At 42.8% G+C, this 23,736-nt stretch overlaps 1 protein-coding gene across 1 annotated transcript; it reads right to left on the bottom strand.

The window, feature by feature from the left end:
* Window positions 1-2,084: 2,084 nt before the first annotated feature.
* On the bottom strand, window positions 2,085-23,488 carry chka (choline kinase alpha). Its single transcript, XM_031757963.2, has 12 exons — window positions 23,013-23,488; window positions 21,778-21,886; window positions 20,262-20,315; window positions 10,823-10,936; window positions 9,245-9,378; window positions 8,403-8,507; window positions 8,120-8,178; window positions 7,939-8,026; window positions 6,630-6,738; window positions 6,448-6,554; window positions 6,263-6,344; window positions 2,085-5,518 (listed from the first exon to the last, which is right to left on the bottom strand). Exons 1-12 carry the CDS (start codon window positions 23,246-23,248, stop codon window positions 5,459-5,461), a joined length of 1,257 nt encoding a protein of 418 aa, XP_031613823.1. The 5' UTR covers window positions 23,249-23,488; the 3' UTR covers window positions 2,085-5,458.
* Window positions 23,489-23,736: the final 248 nt, after the last annotated feature.

Raw genomic sequence — 23,736 nt, forward strand, 5'->3', positions numbered from 1 at the left:
GCTTTAAGCCTCAAACTCTCAATTCCGTTATTTGTTATATTTGATACATTGTAGCTGTGTCATCAAACTGAGTTGCTGTTATTGGCAACATGTTGATGCTGGCTAAGGTGATATTGATTTTGAAAGGTGCTGTAGCTGGGCTGCTCTGAGCCGAGTATGACTCATCACTGTTCTCAGGGCAACGTTCCCTCGTCTCAGCCTCCATGATCTCAATGAACATTGTACATAAATCTGTCCCGTCCCTACTGTGCCAAACACTCTGCTGCATTCAAGAAGGAAGAACACAAAAATGAAAAGAACGTAAAAGTAAACCAAGCAAAGTCACGTATAAAGTCGTGAATGATCATCAAATCTTAAAGACCTCATACTACATCATTTTAGTTATGTAAACGGATAAAAAATAATGTTTCCTGGGATGCAATGCCAATCTTCTAACTGGGAAATCTCACTTTCTACTTTTAATAATTCAAACTTTCCTTTTTGATAAAGCTTAGAGTTCGGGCTGGATCAGGTGACCCTGAGCCCTCTGTTCTACAGGCTCGGACTGCTGGGGGACTTCCCATAATGCAACTACTGCATATCATGAACCTTTGTCATCTCTCTCCTATAGTTGGTATTTCATCCATGATCTCTCTGCTCTCTTTTCTCTCTTCATTTTCTTATCCATCGCCCCGTCTCCGCCCTCCTTCAGCCTGGTTCTGCTGAACGTCTGATGCAGTTAAAAGGAAGTTCTTCCTTCCCAGTATTGCCAAGTGCTTGCTCTTCTGGATCTTCTGTACTTTGTATTTATTGCTCATTAATCCTTTTTTTTTTGCAACAAGATATCAAACCTGACAGAAACATAAATGTGGTCATACCAATTCATCTACCTGAACGCCACCAAGGACATTTAAAAACACAGACTAAAACACACGTTGCTGTTTCCTGTGTTCAGTCTCAGCAAATGTCTGTACGTTTCCATGCCTGACACTACTGGTGCTCGGCTATTATAATAATTATTTGAACATTTGAGATAATTTGATAATTTTTCTCTTTTTAAAAAGTATGACCATTTTTTATATGTATAACCCTATACAAGTTTACATATCGTGGCTGGTGTTGTGTTATTTTTTGATTTGTGTCCCTTGTGTAAAAATGTCCTCTTTATCTGACCCAACTGCATGAAATCTAAAATATAAGATGGAATGTCTGTGGATCACTGAAATCTGTAAATCTCATCCTCCCTGGACCAGAGTGAATATCGAGCCATTTTGTAACTTTATTGCACAAAGTCTTTGTTGCCACCCAGCTTCAGATGCCAAATGGTAAACCACAGGTTACAACTTGGTAAATACTGTAAATATGGAGTTAAGAGCAACACAGTTATGTGATTACAAATTAAAATGCCTCGCTGTCATTAATGGATACTGTCTCACAACAACTTAGAAATGTTGATTGCAAATAATAAAAGCGTTTTAATCAATGCCTTGTATCACCATCCATAAAATGTATAATGTGTCTCTTTACAGACTCTGTAGAAATTCAGTTTTATTCATATAGCACCAAATCACAGCAACAGTTACTTGATCTTGTAAGGTACAGACCCTACAATAAGAGAACACCCCAACAGTTATATGACCCCTCAGAATGAATAAGTTGCCCTGACTTAGTTATCTTACGTAAGCTTGACTTAGTTTTTTCGAGGCAACAAGTTTGCACAGTTTTTTTTAAGTTTTGGGAACTAATTAGATTTTACAGTGTATGAGCAAGGGCTTTGGTGACAGTGGGAAGGAAAAAGTTGCTTTTAACAGGAAGAAACCTCCAGGAGAACCAGGCTCAGGGCAGAGCGGCCATCTACTGCGACTGTTTGCGGTATTCACAGTATTTATTTAACTTCTCTGCACTTGCTACGATCTGACTGGATTGGAAAATTAGAACGCAGTTAATCTGCTGTGATGTAATGAGGAAACTGAGGTACAGTGTTGGTTTTCATCCAGTTTGATGAATGATCGCTTAACATACACAACACCAGTTTCTGTAGTTTTAACCGAGCATAACAGAGCCTCAGAGGCGCCGCGCGTATCCAAACAACCATCAGAGTCAGATGTTTTCTCCATTTAACTTTTATTTGTGCAAAGCAGTAAATTTACAGCCAAAGTCATTTCTGTGCCGCTGCAGTTCACCTGAAACCTTTAAGTATGCTGTTATCTGTATGTAAGCATTCAGTATAGCTGCATAGATAGCAAAGGTTATCGCTACGAGCCACATGACAGCGTAGGAGGGGGGCTCTTCACAGAAAACAACACATCTTTTAATAAAAAGGTGGAATGAATCAACACAAAGTACATTCACAGTAACAACAGTAACGTAAAGAGTTTTCATTAGTTATAGTTAAGTAATTTTTTCTATATAGTTTAGTGAATATTGCCAACAAGAAACAGAAACAGGAGTGAAGGTTTTTGTTCCCCTACAAGGGTTTAATTACAGTTGTATAAGAAGAACCAATTGAAGACTCATTTTAGTTCCTTTGGTCCAAAATGTGCATAAAACCTAAAGTAACGAGTATGGAATGTTAAATACATCGTGACGTTTGTTTTTTCAATATGGAATGTAAGGAAACATAAAACATCACAATACTGAGAAACAGCATGTACAGCAATGAAAGGTCAGGGCAAATTTCAACAAATTAAAGACAACTTCAAGTAAAGATTGAGTACAAGAAATGATCGAGAAAACAGAAAAACTGGTACTGTAACACTTTGAATTTGAATATTCATCGAGTATAATCCACTGCTCGCAGACCTGAAGTCTCATTGTATCAAAATTTCACTACACCTAAAAAAATTATTTAAAAGAAAATATAATAACTGTACAAAAATACACCTGCATGTAAAATAAAGTCACAGTTCGTCACCTCCTAAAACTGTCCTCAAAAGTGCCACAGTAGACATTCAAACACCTCTGCATGCTTCTGCCGTCAAATGTTTAGTGTAGAGAAAAGTTTAGTTTCCCCATCAACAGGTTTCCTCCACTGGGAAACGCAGCATTTGCTACGGGTCACATTTTCAGTTTGGCTGCTTCCACGCTAAATCGCATGTTCGCCTTTGTGGTAGCTGTACGACTTTCATTTGTAGCAGCACGGTCACATTTTTCAAATCTGGGGTCAAACTAGGATCTCACACAAGAATAATGGGAGTTTGAGAGCAGTGTCCTTGGGTATAGGACAATCACATTTTGGACTGACTTTTGGTAAACGCCCTCATCTGAACAGAGATTTTACAATCATGGACAATCACACACTTATTGATGCCGCTTATAGTCTAGTTAACAAAGTCATTAAGGACAGCCATCAACCCCAACCACCAAGTCCCTTTCGACCAGTCTAGGGTTAAGTTTTGTTTTGGGCACATGTGAGGTCTAACTAATCCTCAGTGATGATCTGAAACCTCATGTGTGTTATTTAAACTGTTGTCCCAAGTGTTGGGATTCAGGGAAGAGAGAATAATCGTTTTAAGTGACATGCATTAAAAACTATTTACATTCTTTTGTTTTTTCTTATTGCTTTTCTCCAAAACAAGGCTGAGGATTCAGACCTCGGGCTCGACTTTACATTTTCAGGGACTACATTTAGGATTAGGTCTCATACATTTTAGGATTAAAAGTGTATAAATCTGATAGAAGGATTATCCTTTTCCAAAAAGGAAAACTTCTACAATGGTGTGGGCTTTTATTAAACCCAAAGCCGACGCCTAAGCCTAGACGGGTGGCCAACGACCTGATGGACGTTAAAAGGTTAATAAAGTCGATATACTAATAGTTGGTAACGAGGTCAAAAGCGATATCAGCAGGAGTCCTCGTGTTATATTAATAGTGTATACTGATTTTTTCATGGAAAGCTTTGCTGTCATTGTCAGTCTAACAGGCACTGCTATGCCCACGGTACCAATTAAAATATGAAGAGGTACAGAAATAACAGGAAGATCATTTTTCACAATGTCATTTAAAGGCATGAAAAATGATGCCCCACCACCAAATGGTATACAAAAGCAAAATACTGCAATGATGCAATTACAACTAATCAGGGTGAGGTAGAACTTAGCTGGTCTCAGGATGTCTGGATGATCTCTTTGTGCCATGTCTCTATATCGAACCGTTATCCCTCTGCAGAGGTCAACACCTAAAAGTAGCACCTCTGAGGGAAGCTTGACATACACAGGACACAGTGTTTGTCTGCTCCACTGCTGCATTTCTACCCTCGCTCAAGCAGACAGTGGCCATAATGTGCGCTTGGACGTGACTCACATCAGTGACTCAGCTCTTGGAAACAGAGCGCTCTTGGTCTTAGCTAAATGCCCCTTCAACAGCAGTCCAGTTACAAGAAGCACTTTATGCAAAGTTCATCTTTGCAGCAACACGTGACCGTCAGCATCATTATTCTGGATTATGGCTACAATGATGAGGCAGCATGGCAGCAGGCACTTGGGCCAAAACACCAGTGATGTCACCAACGAATCCATCACCACAATAAGGAGCCATTGTCATGTGTTCAGTGTGAAGCTTTCTTCAATCCGGCAACAACATCTGGTTCCCAACAGACGGTTTAGCAGCCAGGCTAAATCGGACAACACAGACCCAACGTGTGCAGCTGTCACAGTGATCCATAATAATGATAATAATAACATGAAACCACCACACCTGTGTCCCTTAAAAAGTTGAGTGAAATCATAGAACTATAAGTAAGTAAGTAAGTAAGCTACAATGTGTCAGTCCTGTTGTAATGAAGATAACTGACGTTCGATAGCTTTGATGTTGATTTGTCGAGGCTGCCCCAGAAAAATATTCACATGTTTAGAAATTCAAAATAACCGTATTTGCCCTGGCCTGAAGATAATGTCAAACACACACAAAAAAGAAAATGAAACAAACATCAAGTGTGAAGAAAGTTGAACCTGTTAATCCATCAGCCCACCAGCAGCAGACAGAACCAGGCTACTGGGAGACTGAGCTCTGGCAGAAAAGTTGAGGTTCCGTTTCTTTCCCACACAGCATTCCCAACGGAGAATGATCTATACATACTGTACATACACACTGATGCAATGCTAACACTTCTGAGCTAGCCACGCTCTCAGAACGTTCATGTTAGTGATATGGTTCAAACTGGGCCGAAACAAACTTCTGACCAGCGATGAAGGTTAGTGCGAGTCGATGTGTTTCCTCTGTTTTGTTTGGGGGTTTTTGGCCTTCAGTTACGCCGTGCAAACTTTGAGCTGCAATGATTGTGGGGCATATTCGAAGCACCTACTAGCCACGTGATCAAGGTTTGGCTTTGGTCAACACAACACCAACAGTAGCCAGCAAATACCAGCAAGGCAGGGAGTGTAAGTAAAGCGTAGATCGCAGAAACTTTATCAGCCCGTGTGTCCTCCGCTTGACGTTTTGGCTGAACGTGCTGTCAGAATACTGAATCATCTCGCCCCCTTTACACAGCCCAGATCTTCTTCTGCTGGAAGTAGGCATCAAACCTGGCCTGTGCGTACTCCTACAACACAGGTAAGCACATATGAATATGTGGAAACAACGGCTTGTTTGGAGTAATAACAATAAATCCAAATTTAACCCTGTGTGCTCCGGGTTAAGCACCTTCACGTGAATAAAACATCGGTACGTGTCAGTGTCTACAGCGTCTTTGCACAGTGAATTCTTCCTTCTTCTTGTTTTACATGTTACATCAGTTTGCTTGAAATTCACATTTGTCATTTTGCACTAATCTTTGAATTAAGTGTTGAAAATATTATTAAAAAGTCACACTGATGAGCTCTAAGTAATTTTAACCAATACATATCCCAGAATCTGTGCGCACTTCAGATTTTCACCAAGCGCAGCTTCCTGTCAGGATACCAAAACCCTGCCAGCTGGTGTCACAGCGTCCCGCTGCATGGCAGCCTGATCTGACCCGAGGCCTTCAAAGAAGCTGAGCACAGCCAGGCTTTGCTCAACAAAAGCTAAAACTCCAGTCAGAGATAACGGTAACCAACTTCTATCACTGTTCTTCCTGAACAAACATATAATTCATGATGATTCCTTTTAATGACCACTGCGCATCTTTTTGTGACCGCAGAGGAGACGACCAGGAAAGCCCTGAATTACCTGTTTCGATGTATCTCACTTTGGTTAAAATTAAATCCTCCTCTTGCCCACTTGACATTTTACCAAAACTGAAGTTCTTTTCTGTGCCCCGAACAACTTGGATATTGAGTAAAGTAACGAAGTACTTAAGACTCACCAGATATCCAAATTTGATGGTGGACAGCTGAGCCTGGATGATGGACCACAAGCCCCAAAAGAAGTGAGATGCCAGCGAGAACCTGCAGCACAAAGACACAAAGTGTTTTCTACTTCCATTTAGCTTTTCACTGCAGTATCCTATGAGTCTGTGTTAAGTAACGTGTCTTTGTACCCTAAGCTCACCTGTTGACCTCCACGTAGAGCTCTTCTTTCAGCTTCATTTGGTCCTCTGCGCTCAAGCCGTCGAACCCTTGATCTGACTCGCGCAGGTAGCTCTCGATGAAGTGGAGCTACGAGGAAACATTTCATGCCAGTCAGCAGTCTGTTAGAAAAATCGAATGAGCCCACTAACGTATTTTACACACCTGCTGGGCCTTTGAAGGGTAGTTCTGAGCGCTGACTTTAAAGAAAGGAAACTCATCACAGTTGTAGTCGTACATCCATTCACAGAAGTGGTTACCGATGTCGAATCCCCTGCAGGGTTAGAGAATGGACAAAGAGACAAGGACAGATTCATGAGCCAGTGCTGTTCCTTGTTTTGGTTTAGTTATAATTAAAAAGATAAGTAAGTCTTCTCCCACAGGCAGTAACCGTAAAGTCGTAGTAATCCTGTCTGTGATTTTTCCCTCAAGTATTCCCGAGTGCCGTTTCCCACACTGTTATCAGGAGAGAAAACGCAATAACCCACAGCATGTTTTGTTTTGTTGTGTTCTTCCTGTACATGCATTATTGCACACGTGCAAGCCCTCTTCATGCCTCACGGGGTCACGTGTTGTATGTTACACACGAGGAGGACTTAAAGGGGCCAGGCTGAAGGGAGCTGAGAGGAGGAGGGAGTTCTGGGTAATCTGCAGTTTCCCAGAGATGAGTGACAGAGAAAGACAGAGAGGTGCAGAAAAAAGGCAGAAACACAAGCACATCGTTGTGTTCGCTTCTATTCTCGTCTACTTCGAGTCTCGCTATCATCATCTTTGTCACTAACAGTGACAGGCCTTCAGTGTGTGCCCTCACTAGCCTGCCAAACTCTGGTTACATAACGGCTGCAGTTAATATTTCAGCAGATTGGGGTGGGCATGAATTACGACTGCCAGAGTGGAAGAATATCAAACGCAGCCATAAGCCGGGCTGTGGCGGTTTTTCTTCTTCTTTAAGCTCTGCTTCCTTTGTTCTTGGGTTACTCAGTTTCCCATTATAACCAGATTACAGCCAGGTTATAATCTGGTTATAATCTGGTTTGAGAGCACTGAATGTGACACAGGTTGGTAGGAGATGAGTGATGGTGACGCAGCAGCAGCAGAAGCTGATGTTTGGAGTCAGCACTCGAGTCAGGCTGTGCTCGGCACATCAGTTTCACCAAACCATTAAAATCACTGTAAACACGGAGGTGTGTCTGACTGTAACTAATCAAAAATATCTGAATAAACTGATGTCTTTTTTTCACTTTGTGTCAGTCTTTATTTCTAATATTGTTTATTTTATTTGAATTTTTTTTTTTAATGACGCTGATCCAGTTTATCAATCTGTTTTTTTGTTTCTAACACTAACACTTTATACTGTACGAGCCCTACAATAATAATAATAATAGTTATAATATAAATAAAGGACTGATGCACAAACAGCTGGTGAGGCTTCCCAGGTCAGACTGATGATACTGCAGGTGTACTGCTCGTGTACCTGTAGTTGTAACTGCTGTATTCAAAGTCAATGAGCATCAGCTTCTGCTTGTCTGAGCTCTGGCGGCCTTTCAGCAGCAGGATGTTTCCTGAAAGGAGCAAACACACACAAGTTAGCACTGCTACAACAGAGGAAAGGAAATGGATCATATGAAGGCCGAACTCGCATCTTCAGGTTTTACCTTCCTGACAGTCGTTGTGGCAGAAGACCACGGGAGAATGAGTGGACTTGAGCAGAGACCTGGACAAACACAAAGGCGGTCACTTCATTATGGCATCATGCATGCTTAGAGACATTCAGCTGTGCTTCCTTTGCCCTCTGCGCCTGTGTAGCCTAGGTTTTCACGCATGTTTCCTGTAGTAAACCAGCATGTCCAGTCTGCACAGTCTCTTCTTGCATAACAAGCTGGAAACACACGTGTCATGTGTGCAGTGTTTTACAGCTGCGTGTCTGCAGGAACATACCTGAGCATTTCCATCTCCTGTGGGAGGTTATAGCTGAGCAGGCGGTTGAAGCGACGCAGGTGCGACTCTCTGGTGAAGTTCAGCCTCATCACTTGGCTCAGGTACCTGATCAAAGTGTCACAAACACACGCATTAATGAAAAGAGGAGAAAGTCATAGTAGATATGTTGGAAATGGAACACAGTTCAATACTTTATTTGTGTTCAAGTTACATTTAGTCAATGAAAGGTTAGTTTTAAAAATAATAAACAATAGTTTTAAAAAATAATGAAAACTTTTTCTCCCATTTTTAAGCTGGTCTAAAAATGTCTTTGTGTTTTTGATATTTGCACAGTTGCTGGGAGTTCAGTGTATTTCATATATATTCCAACCACATCTGCTGCATGGGAGTAATTTCCTCGTTACAGGAAACAAAACGAATGCCAAGATAATCTCATCACATCTGGCAGCTTCCATATGTTTCCCAGGACAATAGTTCCCAGGTTTTCCCGTGAATCCACATTCTTTTGTGGCAGGAAAATCAGTCAAAGAGCCGGACAGCAGGACTCACGCTTTGCTTACATAACTCAGGAGGCGATCAGCCAGATATTGAGGCATGTATGCAGAATACTGATGGAAAAAGACAGCGGCCTTTATCAGGACACGCTGACAAACATTGTGCAATGTAAACCTCGTAAACACTTGATGCATAAGGTTGAAGGTATTTCAAGGGGAAGTGCACGGCGATAAGCGGACGGCCACCTGGAGAAGTCGATAAGTAATCAGTGCTGTGACACGCTATCTGGGAAAACTTTTCATGTGCTCACTGTCTGACGCAGTGACGTACGGGCTCGGGTGACTCACTTGTCCATGGTTCCAAACAGCCACTTTGGTTCCTTGTTGAAGGGCATCCTCATCCCGTGAAACCTGGCCATCTTTTGTGCAACCTCGGCCGAGATGCTGGAGTCGCTCAGCTCACAGGTGTCCAGTTTACGGCTCTGTCAGCAGGACATTATAAAACTGCATGAAACCATGATCGTCGCTGGCTCTAACTGCATAAATCACAGGTTTGGTCAGGGGTTTTCTTTGACATCCAAACTAAAATCCTATGTAGCAGAGCCCCGGTGTGTGAGAGCCAAATAAGAAATGTTGGGGTTTTTTACAGCTACGTGGAGACAAAAGACATGAAAAAACAATATGGTCACCACACATTCTGTTCTTGAAGTAATTTAAGCCTCTAAATTCATCACTGAGTAACCTTTTAAACAAACGCACCAACACTGTGACACTGTTGTCAAACCTGATATTCCCGTGTTAAAGGTTAAAGGTCAAAGTTTTACAACTTATGACTGCCAATCAGCATTGAGCAACTTTGACATACCTCAAACTGTACACGAGCTGGAGGGTTGTGTTTACACTTGTTTTATAGTTAATTTATCCTGACACACACACACACACACACACACACACACACACACACACACACACAGTCAGGTATTCATATCTTGTGGGGACATCTGATTGACATAATGCTTTCCCTCCTAGCCCCTTACCCTAACCATAACTCAACTGTAACCCTGAGACTAAAACCACATTTTGTGTCTCAAAAATGCCTTCAGACTTATGGGGACCAGGATTTTGGTCCCCATAACGGCTGTTAGTCCCGACAAGTATAGTAAACTTACAATCTTTGGTCCCCACAACGATATACACAAACACACACGCTAACATTTCCTCTCAGTCCTAATCTTGAAAAATAAAGTTGTGAGTATTGGCAACAGTAATGGAGTTCTTTTTAACCCTTTGTTACCTGCCACGGGAACATGTCCACCTGCAGGGCCGTTTTTGGTAGCAAATAACCTAGCTATACGTCAAGAGAAACTTTATATCCCAAAGTTTAATAATATGTAACTAATCAGTCCATAGTAACTAAATAAAAATTAATGTGAAATGTATTTGGTGTTTTTTCACAACTTCATTAAACTAACCTTTATAAACTTTAGCAAAAATGAAAATAACATGCATGTTGTTTTCAGTTCGTAAAAAGACAGCATGTGCATCAAAATAAACTATTTCTAATAGGATACTGAGAACATCAGTTCAACAGACAGCAGGAGTGCAGCTTTGATAGGCTTTGGACAAAAAATAAAGAAAGAAATACATTTCCAATTTTGTTTATTTGTAAATTACATCACTTCCTGCTGTCGCAGTTAGTTGAGGTCCATCACATAACAGCTGATCAGATCGATAAAGCACCTGCGTCTGGATCATAATGTTTACGATTAACTTGATTTTTGTCAATCCCATCACTGGAAGGAAATGTGTGTGATGTGTACGTGCAGCTCCTCCGGTTTAAATATGCAAAAACAATCATTGCTCTCACTTATTTGGTCGCATAAATGTGAACGCCCGTCAGTAATGAAGGACCGCCCGGTGACTTACGGGGACGTACTGCTCCAGGCGGCCCTGAGGGAAAATCCCGTACAGTTTGGGTCCGAGCTCTCGCTCAGCCAAGATGGCGAACATCACGCTCTCCAGCACCAAGGCCTCGGCGCCCTGAAGATACACAAACAGCAACACAGTCAACATTTCAGGCAACACGGTGTCCACAGCACCAGCACCGTTAGCACCCATCACAGCCGCAGAGTAGCAAATGAGAAAAAGAGCTCTTTCTGGTCACACAGGCTGAAAACGTTAGAGTGGATGAAATCTCTCCTCAGCCACTTTCAGACTCAGCTCTGCTTCAGCGTTTGGTTTCATCCAAAAACAGCGAGTTTCTGGCTCAGAAGGATCAGAACTACAGATCCTGTTAGTAACAGCACCATCAGCTATCTGTGATGTAGGCCCATGTGCTGATATGAGAGACTAAACGTACAGTTTCCTTTAATGAATCTGGGAAGAATGAAAGTAAAGGGAGACTGCCTTTGAAAGGGAAAAATTTTCTTTTCAGGGTTTCTGGTAGGCAGCCTGCCAAAGCTGCTTCACACAAAAGTCACTTTAGGTCTGACTAGTGAAAATGCCAGAACTTCAGCAGAGTGAAGTGCACGTCTGAAAGGAGCTTAGGAGGCAATCAGGAGGTGGAGGACAAGGATGGATCATTCTGAATGAGGAGAAATGTTGTGGTTAGGGTTAGTAGGGTTTGCCTGTCAAAGCGGTGAGGAGAAACAAAAAAGGTAGATTAAAATCTCCAGTAAGACTTGGCTTCGCTGTTGAAGCTGCTGCAGCAGAGGAGACAGATGGCCTTGTGTTTTCTCGTTTAATCTTAGACACGCACAAAGCTCCCACGCCAACGCATGCAGCCGGGAGACCAACGGGGAGCCTTTCCTCTCATACCAACACAGTCACGTGTCCTGGAGCCTCAAACACCAAAACTGTGTGCTGACTCGATTCTGTTGGCAAGACAGGAAACCAGGCTTCTCACCAAATATGCAAGAGCTCACCGGCTGAGCAGATGGATTGCTAACTGGATCCCAGCAAAGCGAACAGGACGAACAGGTTTGGAGTTAATTCTACAGCCGAGTTTCTGACTTTTACTGGACTTTAGGGAAAGTCATGGACAGACCATCCCATTCCTGACATAACAGGAACTTGCACCACAGACGACAACTATCACTGATTTCTTTTTGCTTTTAAAATTAGGCTTCAAACTTTCCTTTTTTATAAACCATGTGGTTGGGGCTGGAACTACATGTTGAGTGTTTCTTCTTCAGTCACCTTTTCATCAGAATGCAATCATTACTTATTATTAACCTCTGTCTCTCTTCCACAGCATGTCTTTGTCCCGTCTTCCTCCCCTCACCTCAACCGGTCGCAGCAGATGGCCCCGCCCCTCCCTGAGCCTGGTTCTGTTGGAGGTTTCTTCCTGTTAAAAAGAAGTTTTTTCTTTTTCACTGTCGGCAAAGCGCTTGCTCACAGGAGGTCTTATGATTGTTGGGGTTTTCTCGTATCACTGTAAAGTCTTAACTCTACAATATGAAGCACCTTTGTTGTTATTTGACACTAAATTAATCAAACTGAATTTTGTTGTACTGTTACATCAGCTTCAAACTGAAGCTTGGAACATGCAGCATGTACCAGCTCAGTGATTTCTAAAATACTATTGACTTTTTTTATTTTATTTTGTCTCTCAACGTTGCAAAGTCTAAATTGCTAAAGTGCCCGTTTAATTTTAATAATCTCCATTTTGTGTTGCAGTTCAATCCTGGAAATAAAAATCAGTGATATACAGTAGTGCCATCCTCATACTCTTGAGTGAATAACCTCCAGAGAAACTGCAGCAGAGACAGAGGTTTGGATCCCAACGTGCGCCTGCTTCTTTGGATAACAGCCATGGGAATGTGTTTCATAATGAATGCCCGACAGGAAGCCGACTCAAAGAAAACAATGCTGCCCGCTCTGTGGGCTCCTAAACATTACGAATTATTATGAACCACGCTGAGATCGTACCTCTCAAAGCAGAACAGGAGTGATCCTGTAACAGGGAAGCACAACATTGGACTCTTATGGAATATCTCTTTAGGGAATATGGGAATCTCTGCTGGGACAAAGCTGCATGCTGCCTAAAATACAATCTAAATAGAAGGTGAAAATTCAGTAACTGGTCTCTGTTTATGACGTAAAGTAACTCATGGCACCGCCCAAGGTTGGTAAATCTATCCACAGGGACGAGATTCTATCGGTTCTCATGTGTTAAGTGCACAAGGTGTGGATGAGGAACTTGAAGGTAAAGCACTTTCCCAGCTAGCAGCATCTCAATGAAACTGACATGGAAGTAGATTAGCTTCCATACAGAAAAAAATGAAAAAAGAACACTTTGAGGTGACAGTTGTGATTATTTGGCGCTATAGAAATAAATCTGATTTTAACTCAACTGAATCAAGTTCTTGTGCTCACAAGGTTTTCAGAAAATTTGACCTCACCTGACATCACCAATTTTCAGCAGAATTTTAGCAGATGCACGTTTGGTAAAATCCTACTTCGCATTGCTCTCGAGTTCTCACCTTTACAGCTGCCTGGTGGGATGATGACAATATCCCATCAGCCTTTTACGGCTGACAGCTAAAAAAGCAACAGCGTGGCTATTTTCCTGTTTTCTATCATATCTGCTGAAGAAAAAAGCAGAAGAAACAATGCAGCACTAACAAAACACCAGTAAATGGGGCAACATTTCTGATCTGTCCTAACATGAAAGACCAGTGCTACTTCATTTTTGCTGGTTACCATTGTTGCCCGGGCTGGTGTAAAATTTGCACGTTCTCTTTGGGTCCTTCCCACGGTCCAAACACATACATGGGTGTTGGCTGTTGGTAAGCTGATAGAGCCTGGGGCTGTGAACGTGTGCGTCACTAGTTGTCAGTTCAGGTGTAGCCTCCTCTGACCCTGTGATGGCATCTCAAGGCACTCAAACAGGTTTGACCTTTCCCACATCACTTGAGTAACATTCTTAGGGCATAATTTAGGAATAATGTCATGACACAGTTTGCCCAGCAGCTCATATCCACTATATTTAATGACCATCTGCCCCTCAAGAGTAACTAGGAACAGACATGGTGGCTGAGCCTGGTTGTGATAGCGGTTGCTTCCTGGAGGTTTTTCCTTCCCACTGTCCCCAGGTGCTGGCTCATAAGGGTCATCTGATTGTTGGGTTTTCTCTGTATTAGAGCTGGGTGATATGACCCAAAATTCATATCTCGATATTTTTTAGCTGGATGGTGATATAAGATATATATCTCGATATTTTTTTAAAGCCATAAAGTATGAACAAAAAGAGAGTTCTTAGTCAAAGCTGTGTCCCAGATGTCACACAGGCACTTTTATTAACATACAGCATAGATGTACATGAAAAAACTACTCAAAAATAAATTATGAGCATTTATTAAATAATGATGCTCTATAAATAAAAGAAAACTATGTTGTTTTGTGCATAACAAAGAGCTCACAATTGTGCAGTCAAAATGTAAACTAACAGACGCTGAGCATAATAACAAAGACAGATTTCACAGCTGCTCTGTTCCCAACTTCTACTGCGTGACTGACAGCCTGGAGTTTGAAATCCGCTTCGTAACCATGTCTCTGAACAGGAGCCATTTATGGTCCTTATACACACAGTACGGTAATATTACGTTGAAGCACAGTACGTATCACTCCGCGAGGCTCCTCGGTAGCCGTAATGCTCCGACAATCCATCAAGCGGTGCGGCTCCGTAGCTTACCAAAGTCGAACTAAAACATTTATTGACAGATTGCTGAGCGCTGTGTATCACATAAAATCGGTTCGCGGTCATCAAGCACAACCAGAATTCATACAAAAGGCGCGCAGTCAACTTTTGAGAGAATGAAAGGATTTCAGGCCGTGCATTGCGTTAGCGTGGCTAGCTCGTTAGCGTGGCTAGCTCGTTAACACGTTGACGCCGTCCAGCCCCACGCACGGGGCGATGCGCAGTAACTCATTAACGGAGATTTGCCGTGTCCATCTTGTCGCTGCCTGCAGGAGAAGCGATGGGGGAGGAGGGGGAGTTGTGTTCAGTGAAGGAGAGGCGAGGTCGAGTAACGTTGCGTAAAGACAAAAGTGGACGAAAGAGAGGCAAACTTGCGACTCCGCAACTATAATTATAACGTAACATAGACTATATCGATATAAAGGATATTGTCACATCTTATATCTCGTATAAAAATATATCGATATTTTTAAAAAACTCGATATATCGCCCAGCTCTACTCTGTATTATTGTACCTTTATCGCTTGAGTAAGAACAATGATTGTTCTCTGAACAGACTTTGTTGCTAGCATCCACAGTTAGCCACCAATAACAGTGGCAACCTTTTTAACTGTCAGCACTGCTGTAGTTTAAGTTACAGTTGATGAGAAACATCATGAATTATGGGATTATTAGCAGCTTAATAGTTTGTTGGCCTGGTTAAAGGAATGTCTGATCTTAATATTTGCATTAATAAATGTAACGCCAACTCTTATTTCCTTTTTCCCCGGTTATTTTAGTCGATTATTAATAGCATACAGATACGCTCTCTGCGCCTACATCCAGATACTTCTATCTGTACACTGTTATGCAGTAACAGACAGGGTGGTGGTTTCCTAAACTGGAAACAGCAATCTGATTTACTGCGGTTGATTGTTGCGCAAGATGCAGCATTTTTTGAATGTTTAAAACCCCAACGTCACACAAACAGTAACACTCAGTTCTTCCTGCAGTGAAGACGACAGCGTTGCTATAATAATCGTGCATGATGTCAGTGCCTGAAAATATCTGCTGTTAGCTTGTTAGCTAGCACCGGCAGTGCTGACTCCTCCCTCCTCACGCTAAAAAACTGGTGGGCAGTCGCCCTCATCCCACCATTAAACCAAAATCTCAGGCGGTTTAGAGGATTCCTGACTTTTTGACCTTTATGGGTGCATCATACAGGTACCCGTGGTGCTCTTCATGCAGCCATATTTGCTAGTATGAACACAATGGACGTACAGAGCGATTAAAGTGAACACGTTAGCTCCGTCTCCTGACCGCTGAGCAGCTCGTCCACGTTTATCCCCCTGCTTCTCACTCAGAGAATGCTCCCTGTGCTTACATAATGTCTTATCTGCAAAGAGCTGATCACAGGCGTTTTCAAATCTCCGACATGAATTATCCACATTATCATAATCATCTTGACACATATACTGGCAGACAGCACACCAGCAGGCGAAATTACAGGAGGACCCAGGGTGTTCACACTGTGCTGAAAAATAAAGGTGGTCATATAAAATAAAACTCTGCTGTATAATTCACCTTTAAACCAATTTTACTGCAAATTATAAAGTAATGAGGAATGACTCCAAGCTATAATCTCACTTATCAAAAAACGTGAAATACAAACGTCTTTGCACCTCATGGCAAGTTTTTTAGTAAACCTGTGTGTTTTAATGTGGGAGTCTTTAACTTTTGGAGCCAGCATTCAGTCCATTGGTCCAAACTGGAGTTTTTGGCACTTCTGAGCTGGTTTAATACAAACATGTCTGCCAGTAAGACAGCAATTTAAAATGTCAAATCAGGGACTCGGCTTGTGCACGTCCTAACATTTATAAATGTGCTTCAGCCGGGGCATTGGAGCACAGTCGTTCATTTAAGTGTAGCCATAGTGATAAAGTGAAGAACAGTACATTTGCTTTCCCCATCCAAATGTCAGTTAAATGCACTGGTCTGTTTCTGTTTGATGGGCTCTTTAGAGGCTGCTGCATCAGCCCACATGGTGAGCGCGGTCGGTATCGACAGTCTGCAGTCCTCCGTCGACCTTGCTTTCATTTCCTCTGACCTATTCCAAATGCCAGTCTCCGTTTAACATGCATGTTTGACTTTGCTTTCTCTCCCACACAACACTTCCACTCGTTCATTAACTATCAACCAGTATTAGCCACAACGCTGGCTCTCCGCTCGGACGCAGAAGAATGTAAACACTCCTGATGAAAAACTCCTCTTACAGTTTTCTGTCGCCTGACACCACATTGTCTGCGCTGCTATTCGAGGAACATTCAGTCTAATGTACACTCTGTTCCTGTTGAATATTTGATTACGACTGAATCCAAGTTGTTATGCCGGTCACGTACTGGTGCTGCGTCTCTGCTCAGAGGTATTTAGCGGGCTGGCCTTGGAGCAGGTGCACTGTGAGCTTCAGACAGCTGCTGCTCTAACCTCAATACTTATCCACCCTGCTGGAGTGTAAGAGGATGGATTAATGAAGGTAATAAAAGGACATCAAAAGAAAGCACATTATCTAAGAGAATAGATCAGACTGAACTCCCTTTGTTCATCATCACAACGCTAACCCTGACCCTGACATATTAAACTATTCTGCCAACAGGCTGGGAAAAAAATCATCTTTCTGCCTAACACAGATTAAAAAATTCACATTTTTACCCAAAATATCCGTTTTGGTCTTCTCCAAAATATAAGATAAGGACCGGGGTTATGGTTACCACCTGTGATGACTTAGACCTCAGAGAATTACAGGAGGAAACGAGCCTTCATCACTAAAAAACAGCAAATGCCTTCATACCAAGCTACACCATGACCAGCACAGAGTTCGTAGCCTGTGTCACTGTGTCGTCTTCACCTGGACGCAAACTCTGTCCGACATGTGAGCTACAACTCTGCTGTGACGACTGAAACATCCAAGGAATTAAGTCAGCATCATCCTTTCTAATCCAAACGGGATTTATGTTGACCAGACTGCATTGTTAGGGAAGGCGGATCTAGGCGAGGTTATCTGAAGACACTCGCAGTCCAGTGTTAGCCTCACGGCGAGCTGAAGATTAAAGAAGTGAAGTCGAGGGGGAGGAGCTGCCATCTTTACCGAAAGATACTTGAGTGGAAACAATGGCTAACTTGCTGATGACCTAATCTCAGTCCCATGACAGAGAGTCATGCTTCAGCTTTGTAACGTCAAGGTCAGAGGTGGTCACATGATGCAGCGGGGGTACAGAACTTTCTGGGTCAGTGGGTTTAAGGCTCGATATGCTGCCTGCAGTGATAACCAGCACAGATGTGTTCAGGGTATCTATTTCGCTAAAATTAGTCTTTTTATGAGGCTTGCGTAACACGCAAACTTCCTCCACTTGTGCATTTCAGCACTTTATCTTCCTGTCTGCACATTAAGAACACTGCAGACTGTCACACAGCTCGTAATTACCCTGAACATGCTTTGAGCAGATTTACAATACACTTATTATAAAATGTACAGCAGGAGGATGCGAATAAACAGATCCAACCAATCAGATCTGCTGTTGACTATAGAATGATATGGAAACAGTAAAATAATACCATTTTACCTCAGACACACAGCTAGTCACGTGTAGTCCCAACTCTGCCAACAAGAGCTCAACTGACCCTGAAATATGGACGAAATCCTGAGCTTCACCTCCTCGATCGAACCATGAAATCCTCCCCGCTCATGCCTTCTCCTGAGAATTGGACCAACCCAGAATCTCCGTGTCTTCCTTTTCTTGTGAGGAAACATTGGCATCCGCTCATCGTCGCTTCATGTCGACTTTATTTTTTTAGGACAAGGTGTGCGTATATGTTACATCACAGGGTGGCATCCAAAAAGTTTAGAGGACTGCGAGGGAAGATAAGACAAGAACTACATCCTTCAAAGCAATCATCAAAGCAGCACCTCTTAAAGACATCATGACCGTTGTGTGTGGGGCTGCAGTGATTTTAGGCAGTGTACTCCATAAACCCTCAGATTGTATGAATATTACTCATTACATTTATGATTCAGTTGGATCAATAACAATAACCTGCATCACTGTGAGCTTGCTGATCTCGCTGCTGGCCAGCTGACGCCACATAAGGCAACAAAGACATTCAGAACAGTGTTATTGTAACATTGTAACAACTAAAGACTTTTTTGAATGAACCTTTATCACCTTTACACGTACGTTTGCAGTGGTAGATGTAACTCTAGCTACTTAAATACTGCATCATCTCCTGTGTTTTACATGTTGTGACCACAGTGTTAAGGTGCAGTATCACCACTTATTAGGTTAGTGTCAATCAGACATTTTTCATATGTGTACGACTAACATGACATCAATATTTTCCTTTTTTAATTCCTCGCTAGATTGAAATTGAAATGAAACTTTCGTTTTTGTCTGTTTTGCTTTTTAACCTTTAACCTAGACGATTGTTCTGTTTTCTGTTTTCCTGTTTTGAAGATATACACTATCGACCTGGGTGGCTCTGGTGGTAGTGGAGGCAGAGCAGAAAAGGCTGGTGGTTTGATGCCTGCCTGCCAAAGTATCCTTAGGAAAGTTACTGAACTCTGATTTGCTCTCAGTGTGTTCACTGAAGTGTGCACTTTGAGCGCTCGAGTTGAAAACTGTTGTAGACGAATCAGAACATTTACCTTTGCTGGCGAATAATGGAACTAAATGACACTAAATGACCTTTGTGGTGCACAGAGGCAGCAAATTCAGGTGCAATGTCAAAAAACAACAACGATTATTTAAAAAAAATGCACAAATCATGTTAATTACATTTATATCATTAATATGTCAGTTTAATGTGAGATCAAACAGTCAGCAGAAGTACATTGCAAACTCCAAACGGTGGTAACATTTCACATTTAATAAAGGCGTGTTCACACTGACCGCAGAGAAAAAGTCTCTGCAAATACGCAAAAGTGAAAGTCTTCTGGAAGCGAATACACACCCACGAGGCCTGTTCCTGTAAACTGCAGGTCATGTGGAAGAGCGTGTAAACACGGGGAATATTGTCACGTCTGACTTTTGTAGTGAAAACAGCATGCAGCACATGCTAGTGGCTACCAGGTAACCAGCGAGGGCGAGATGTATGTTGAAAAAGGCTAGTTTCAGAAACTAGAAGGTGTTACCGTTCAAATCAAGTCTCAAGATTCATTTCGACCAAATGAGTGAAAATGTGGACCTAACCTGCGAACCTCTGGTCGTCGGGGATGTTGTGGATGCTAAGAGGTTGATGAGGAATTATTGCTTCTCTCCTTAAAATAGTTCATACCACCTGCTACTCCGTGCTTTTGGATTAGGTGTTAAAAGACAAAATCAGAAATGGAACCAAAGAAAAAAGTAACACTTTAGATTTTCAGTCATGCAGTGTCGGGTTAGCCAGGTATTAAATTAACAGGCTACAAGTATTCGGCCGTTCCTGTGAATTCCCCCAAAGCCCCGCCGACCCACGTGCTCAGAGAAACCTGGCGGATCCTCTTCAGGCTCAGCGTGAGTTAGAGAGGAATTTAGGCAAGCAAAACAAATCTTCTGAGAAATCAGTGAGAGGGGGGAGGGGGGCATACACATGTGAGTCGAGTGTTGCTGTGGACGTACACTCTGAGTAGAGAAACTGTCATCTGTTACTTACTTGGAAGTGATTTTCTTTGTTTGACTCTTGAGAATCCCCTTTATTACAGGACATCTATCAACAAGAGAAAAAGGGAAGAACTATCCATGAATACATGCCGCCAAGCCGCCCGTCAACATTAAAGCCTAGCTGTGCCTGCGGTGCAGACAGTACAGTATGAGCTCAAACACACACCGAGTCTTTTGGATGCGACAGTGCAGAGGACTGTTCAGGCAGCGGCCCTCAGACTGAAGGCAGGAGCAGAGCAGAGACAGATGGATCGGAAACCTGCACTTTTACTGAGAGTTGCAGGTTTCTGCTCATCAGCATCACATAACTTTATTGCTTAGAAACAGTCTCCAGTGCGGTTACGTTTGGTTTAATCATTAGTAGCTGTGCACTCAGACAAAGGCATTCGTCTCCTAATCATATTAGCTTTTTGATTAGACATCATTAATTCCTCCTGCGGCACGGCGGAGACGACCGCAGTTACCTTGGTTAAAGGGCTCTGTGATGCAGTGCTCTCGTACATCCCTGGCAATAAAAGCTAACTGCTTACGTGCTCATTAGCAAGTACACAAAGCAGAGTTAATACTTAATGCAGGTCTCCTGCTAATGCACTCTCATCTGCAAATGCCAAATTTAGTGGCTGAATCTCAGTTGTGATTCTGTTGTGTTCTGACCGCCAGCAGGAGATTAGGATATGCTGTGCAAACATCTTGCTGGCCTTGAACTCTTACCGCTGGCTATTTGCAAGCAAAACCACTCCGATGTGGCGAGTGCCAGCAGCTAAGCACTATCGTAAGAGTGGATCTGCTGATGAGTCTGACATCATGAACTCTGGACTCAGCTGCCACGTCATGCAAAGAGATTATTTTTTCAAAAAAAGCACCTGATGGGCAGCAGAAATCTGATCTATCTGATCTGAGCCGCGGACGTGCCATCATCGGGTCCGCCGTTTGTCCGCTAGCTTGAAAATGAAGCTGACTTCTTAATGATTAAGAATCACAAGACAGGGATTTAGAGCAGGAAAAGGACAGGCAGGAGGACTTTGTTCTCCTTCCTAGCGGCTGAGCTACATGAGTGTGTGTTACATCTTTGTATTAGGCTGAGACTTCATAGATCTCATACTGTACCGTGTTTTTGGGTGGGTTCACCTGGGAACAAGAGTGCCCAAGGCACGCTCCTTTGGGAAGCCTACGGCAAAGAACACATGCATGTACAGCCATGGGGGTACATCACCATGTACAACAATGGCTAACACGCACACAAACACACACACACATGTGAAGGCATAACTGCATGCATACACTAATATAAGCATGTGACACACATTCACACATAACGGCACTTTCACTCGTCTATTTTGTTGTTTATCTGTGACACTTTTACATGTCTGCTCTTATTTGTGTGTGTGAGTAAAAAGCAGTAACTGCAGACTAAAAACTACTGAGGGGGAACTACTTCCTTACATCCTCGTGGCGACTCTGGGTTACTTTTTGCACAGTAAAACACAGACATGTGATGTGGCTCCCACCTGCAGGATGGCCCCATAGAGGCGCAGCAGGACGCTCCTCGGCTCGTCCCCAACACAGTCCAGGCTGTCGGGGAGGCTGCACAGGAAGAGCTTGTTGCTCAGACCACCCCTGGAACACAGACAGACAGTGAATGTGATATTGATATTTGCGTGTGTGATTAAATTATCAATTCACCAGTGTATAGAAGAAACACACCAAAACTAGCAGCTCTGTAGTGGAGTGATTTACACGTGTGCCTAACAATAAAAAGATTCCAGGAGGACACACTGCTCTCTTTTCCACAGAAGTTTTCTTCCTGAATAAGGGAGTGGCTTAAAATAGCACTTAGGAGCCAATAGTGTTATCGGGCCGATACTGATATCAGCACACCGACTGTAAATGCAAGGAGAAAATTTAAAAAATGACAAGAAATATTGTCATCAGCTGTCAATCAAATTCTTGTGTTAAACACAGATACAACTACCAGCCATCATTTTAAACAGACGATAAGAGGTCATGACCTGAGGTTTTCATTTTTCTGGCAGCACCACATCAATTACTCCTAATCTACACTCAAAGGTTAGTTTATTTAAAAAGTTTATCATTGAGGAAAATGTGCTTTGTGTAGGGTGAACGTTTACCAATCAAGTAAAGTGGACCAGATCCCATTAAATCTAACAGCACTTTCTATTCTAACACTGCTTCTCTAACCACGGTGCTCCACAAGGCTCAGTCCTGGGTCCATTAATGTTTCCTTTTTAATGTTTTCATTATATTTCTCATCACTGTGCTTGCGTACAAGACTTCTACCAAAGAAAAGTGCTGCTTAAAAAAAGGCAGACTTTTTTAAGTTTAAAAATTTTTACACTTTGAAGTAAAAACTATCTGCAATAAAACTCATTAAATAATCACAACACTGATGCCAGAATGGTTTAACAGTAATGACTGAAATGAGTTAAAGTCAGCTTTTGGGACAGATTTTTTTTCTTTTTTGAGTGTAGACCAATTTGATTTTTTTTTCTTCTGAGTGGGAGATGGGCTCCCACTTGCTATCAACTACATCACCCGTCGGGCTAAGAATACAGCCTGCACCCTAGCAGCAGATTCTGACACAGGAACATGAAATGAGCTCTGCTGTTTCGACCACTCTTGGTCACATAGCTATTGTGAGATGATCTCATCATACGGTTTACAGAAAAACACACATCGGATGGTGAAAATAAACAGAAATGGCGGTTCCGATGATCATCCGCACCTGATGATGGTGATCTGGAACAGGTCCTCGGCCAGGCTCTTCCAGGCTCCGTGCAGGAACTCCCTGCACCACAGATAAGCCCTCCTCCGGGTGTCTGGGTCGGGCTGGTCGGAGCGAACCAGCTCCTCACAGTCCTCCTGGGTGTCTGGCTGGACCTGCAGGGCGTTCTCGGTCACCAGCAGGCCCAGCGACATGGAGGGGGAAGAAGAAACCCCGTTGATGAATTTGGTTTTCATTTTTTCGACAGTAAGACAGGAAGAAGGCGAACGCGGGCCCCCTCCGGTGCGTGTGTCGCAGGAGGATATATTTCAGTTACTTCTCTCGGTGTGGAGCCCACAGTGCGGCAGGTTTCTGCTCTTTAACTCTTTTTTAACAGTAATAATAATAGTAACGATGAAAATAATCGTACGACCTTCGCAGATAACGGAGACAAGCTAGATGCGTCTGTCCGCGCGCAGGGAATGAATCATACTGAGAGACGCGCGCGCAGCATCTCGGGGTGGTGTACAAGGAGGGGAGGGAGGGGTCACATGACACGCCTGCGCCCCTTCTCGTCTCTGATTGGATGGCTGTGACACAGCCCCGCAGGACCAAAACAAACCCTGGCGGTGCGTTCAGGGAGTGTCGGACAGAGAGAGGAATCCGGGGGAAAAAAAACAGTTTTTCTCTGTTTAGACCCGCAGTGTCAAACATAAGGCCCGGGGGCCAGAAAGACGCCATCCGG

Source organism: Oreochromis aureus, linkage group 7 (assembly GCF_013358895.1).
Source record: "Oreochromis aureus strain Israel breed Guangdong linkage group 7, ZZ_aureus, whole genome shotgun sequence".
Lineage (NCBI taxonomy): Eukaryota > Metazoa > Chordata > Actinopteri > Cichliformes > Cichlidae > Oreochromis > Oreochromis aureus.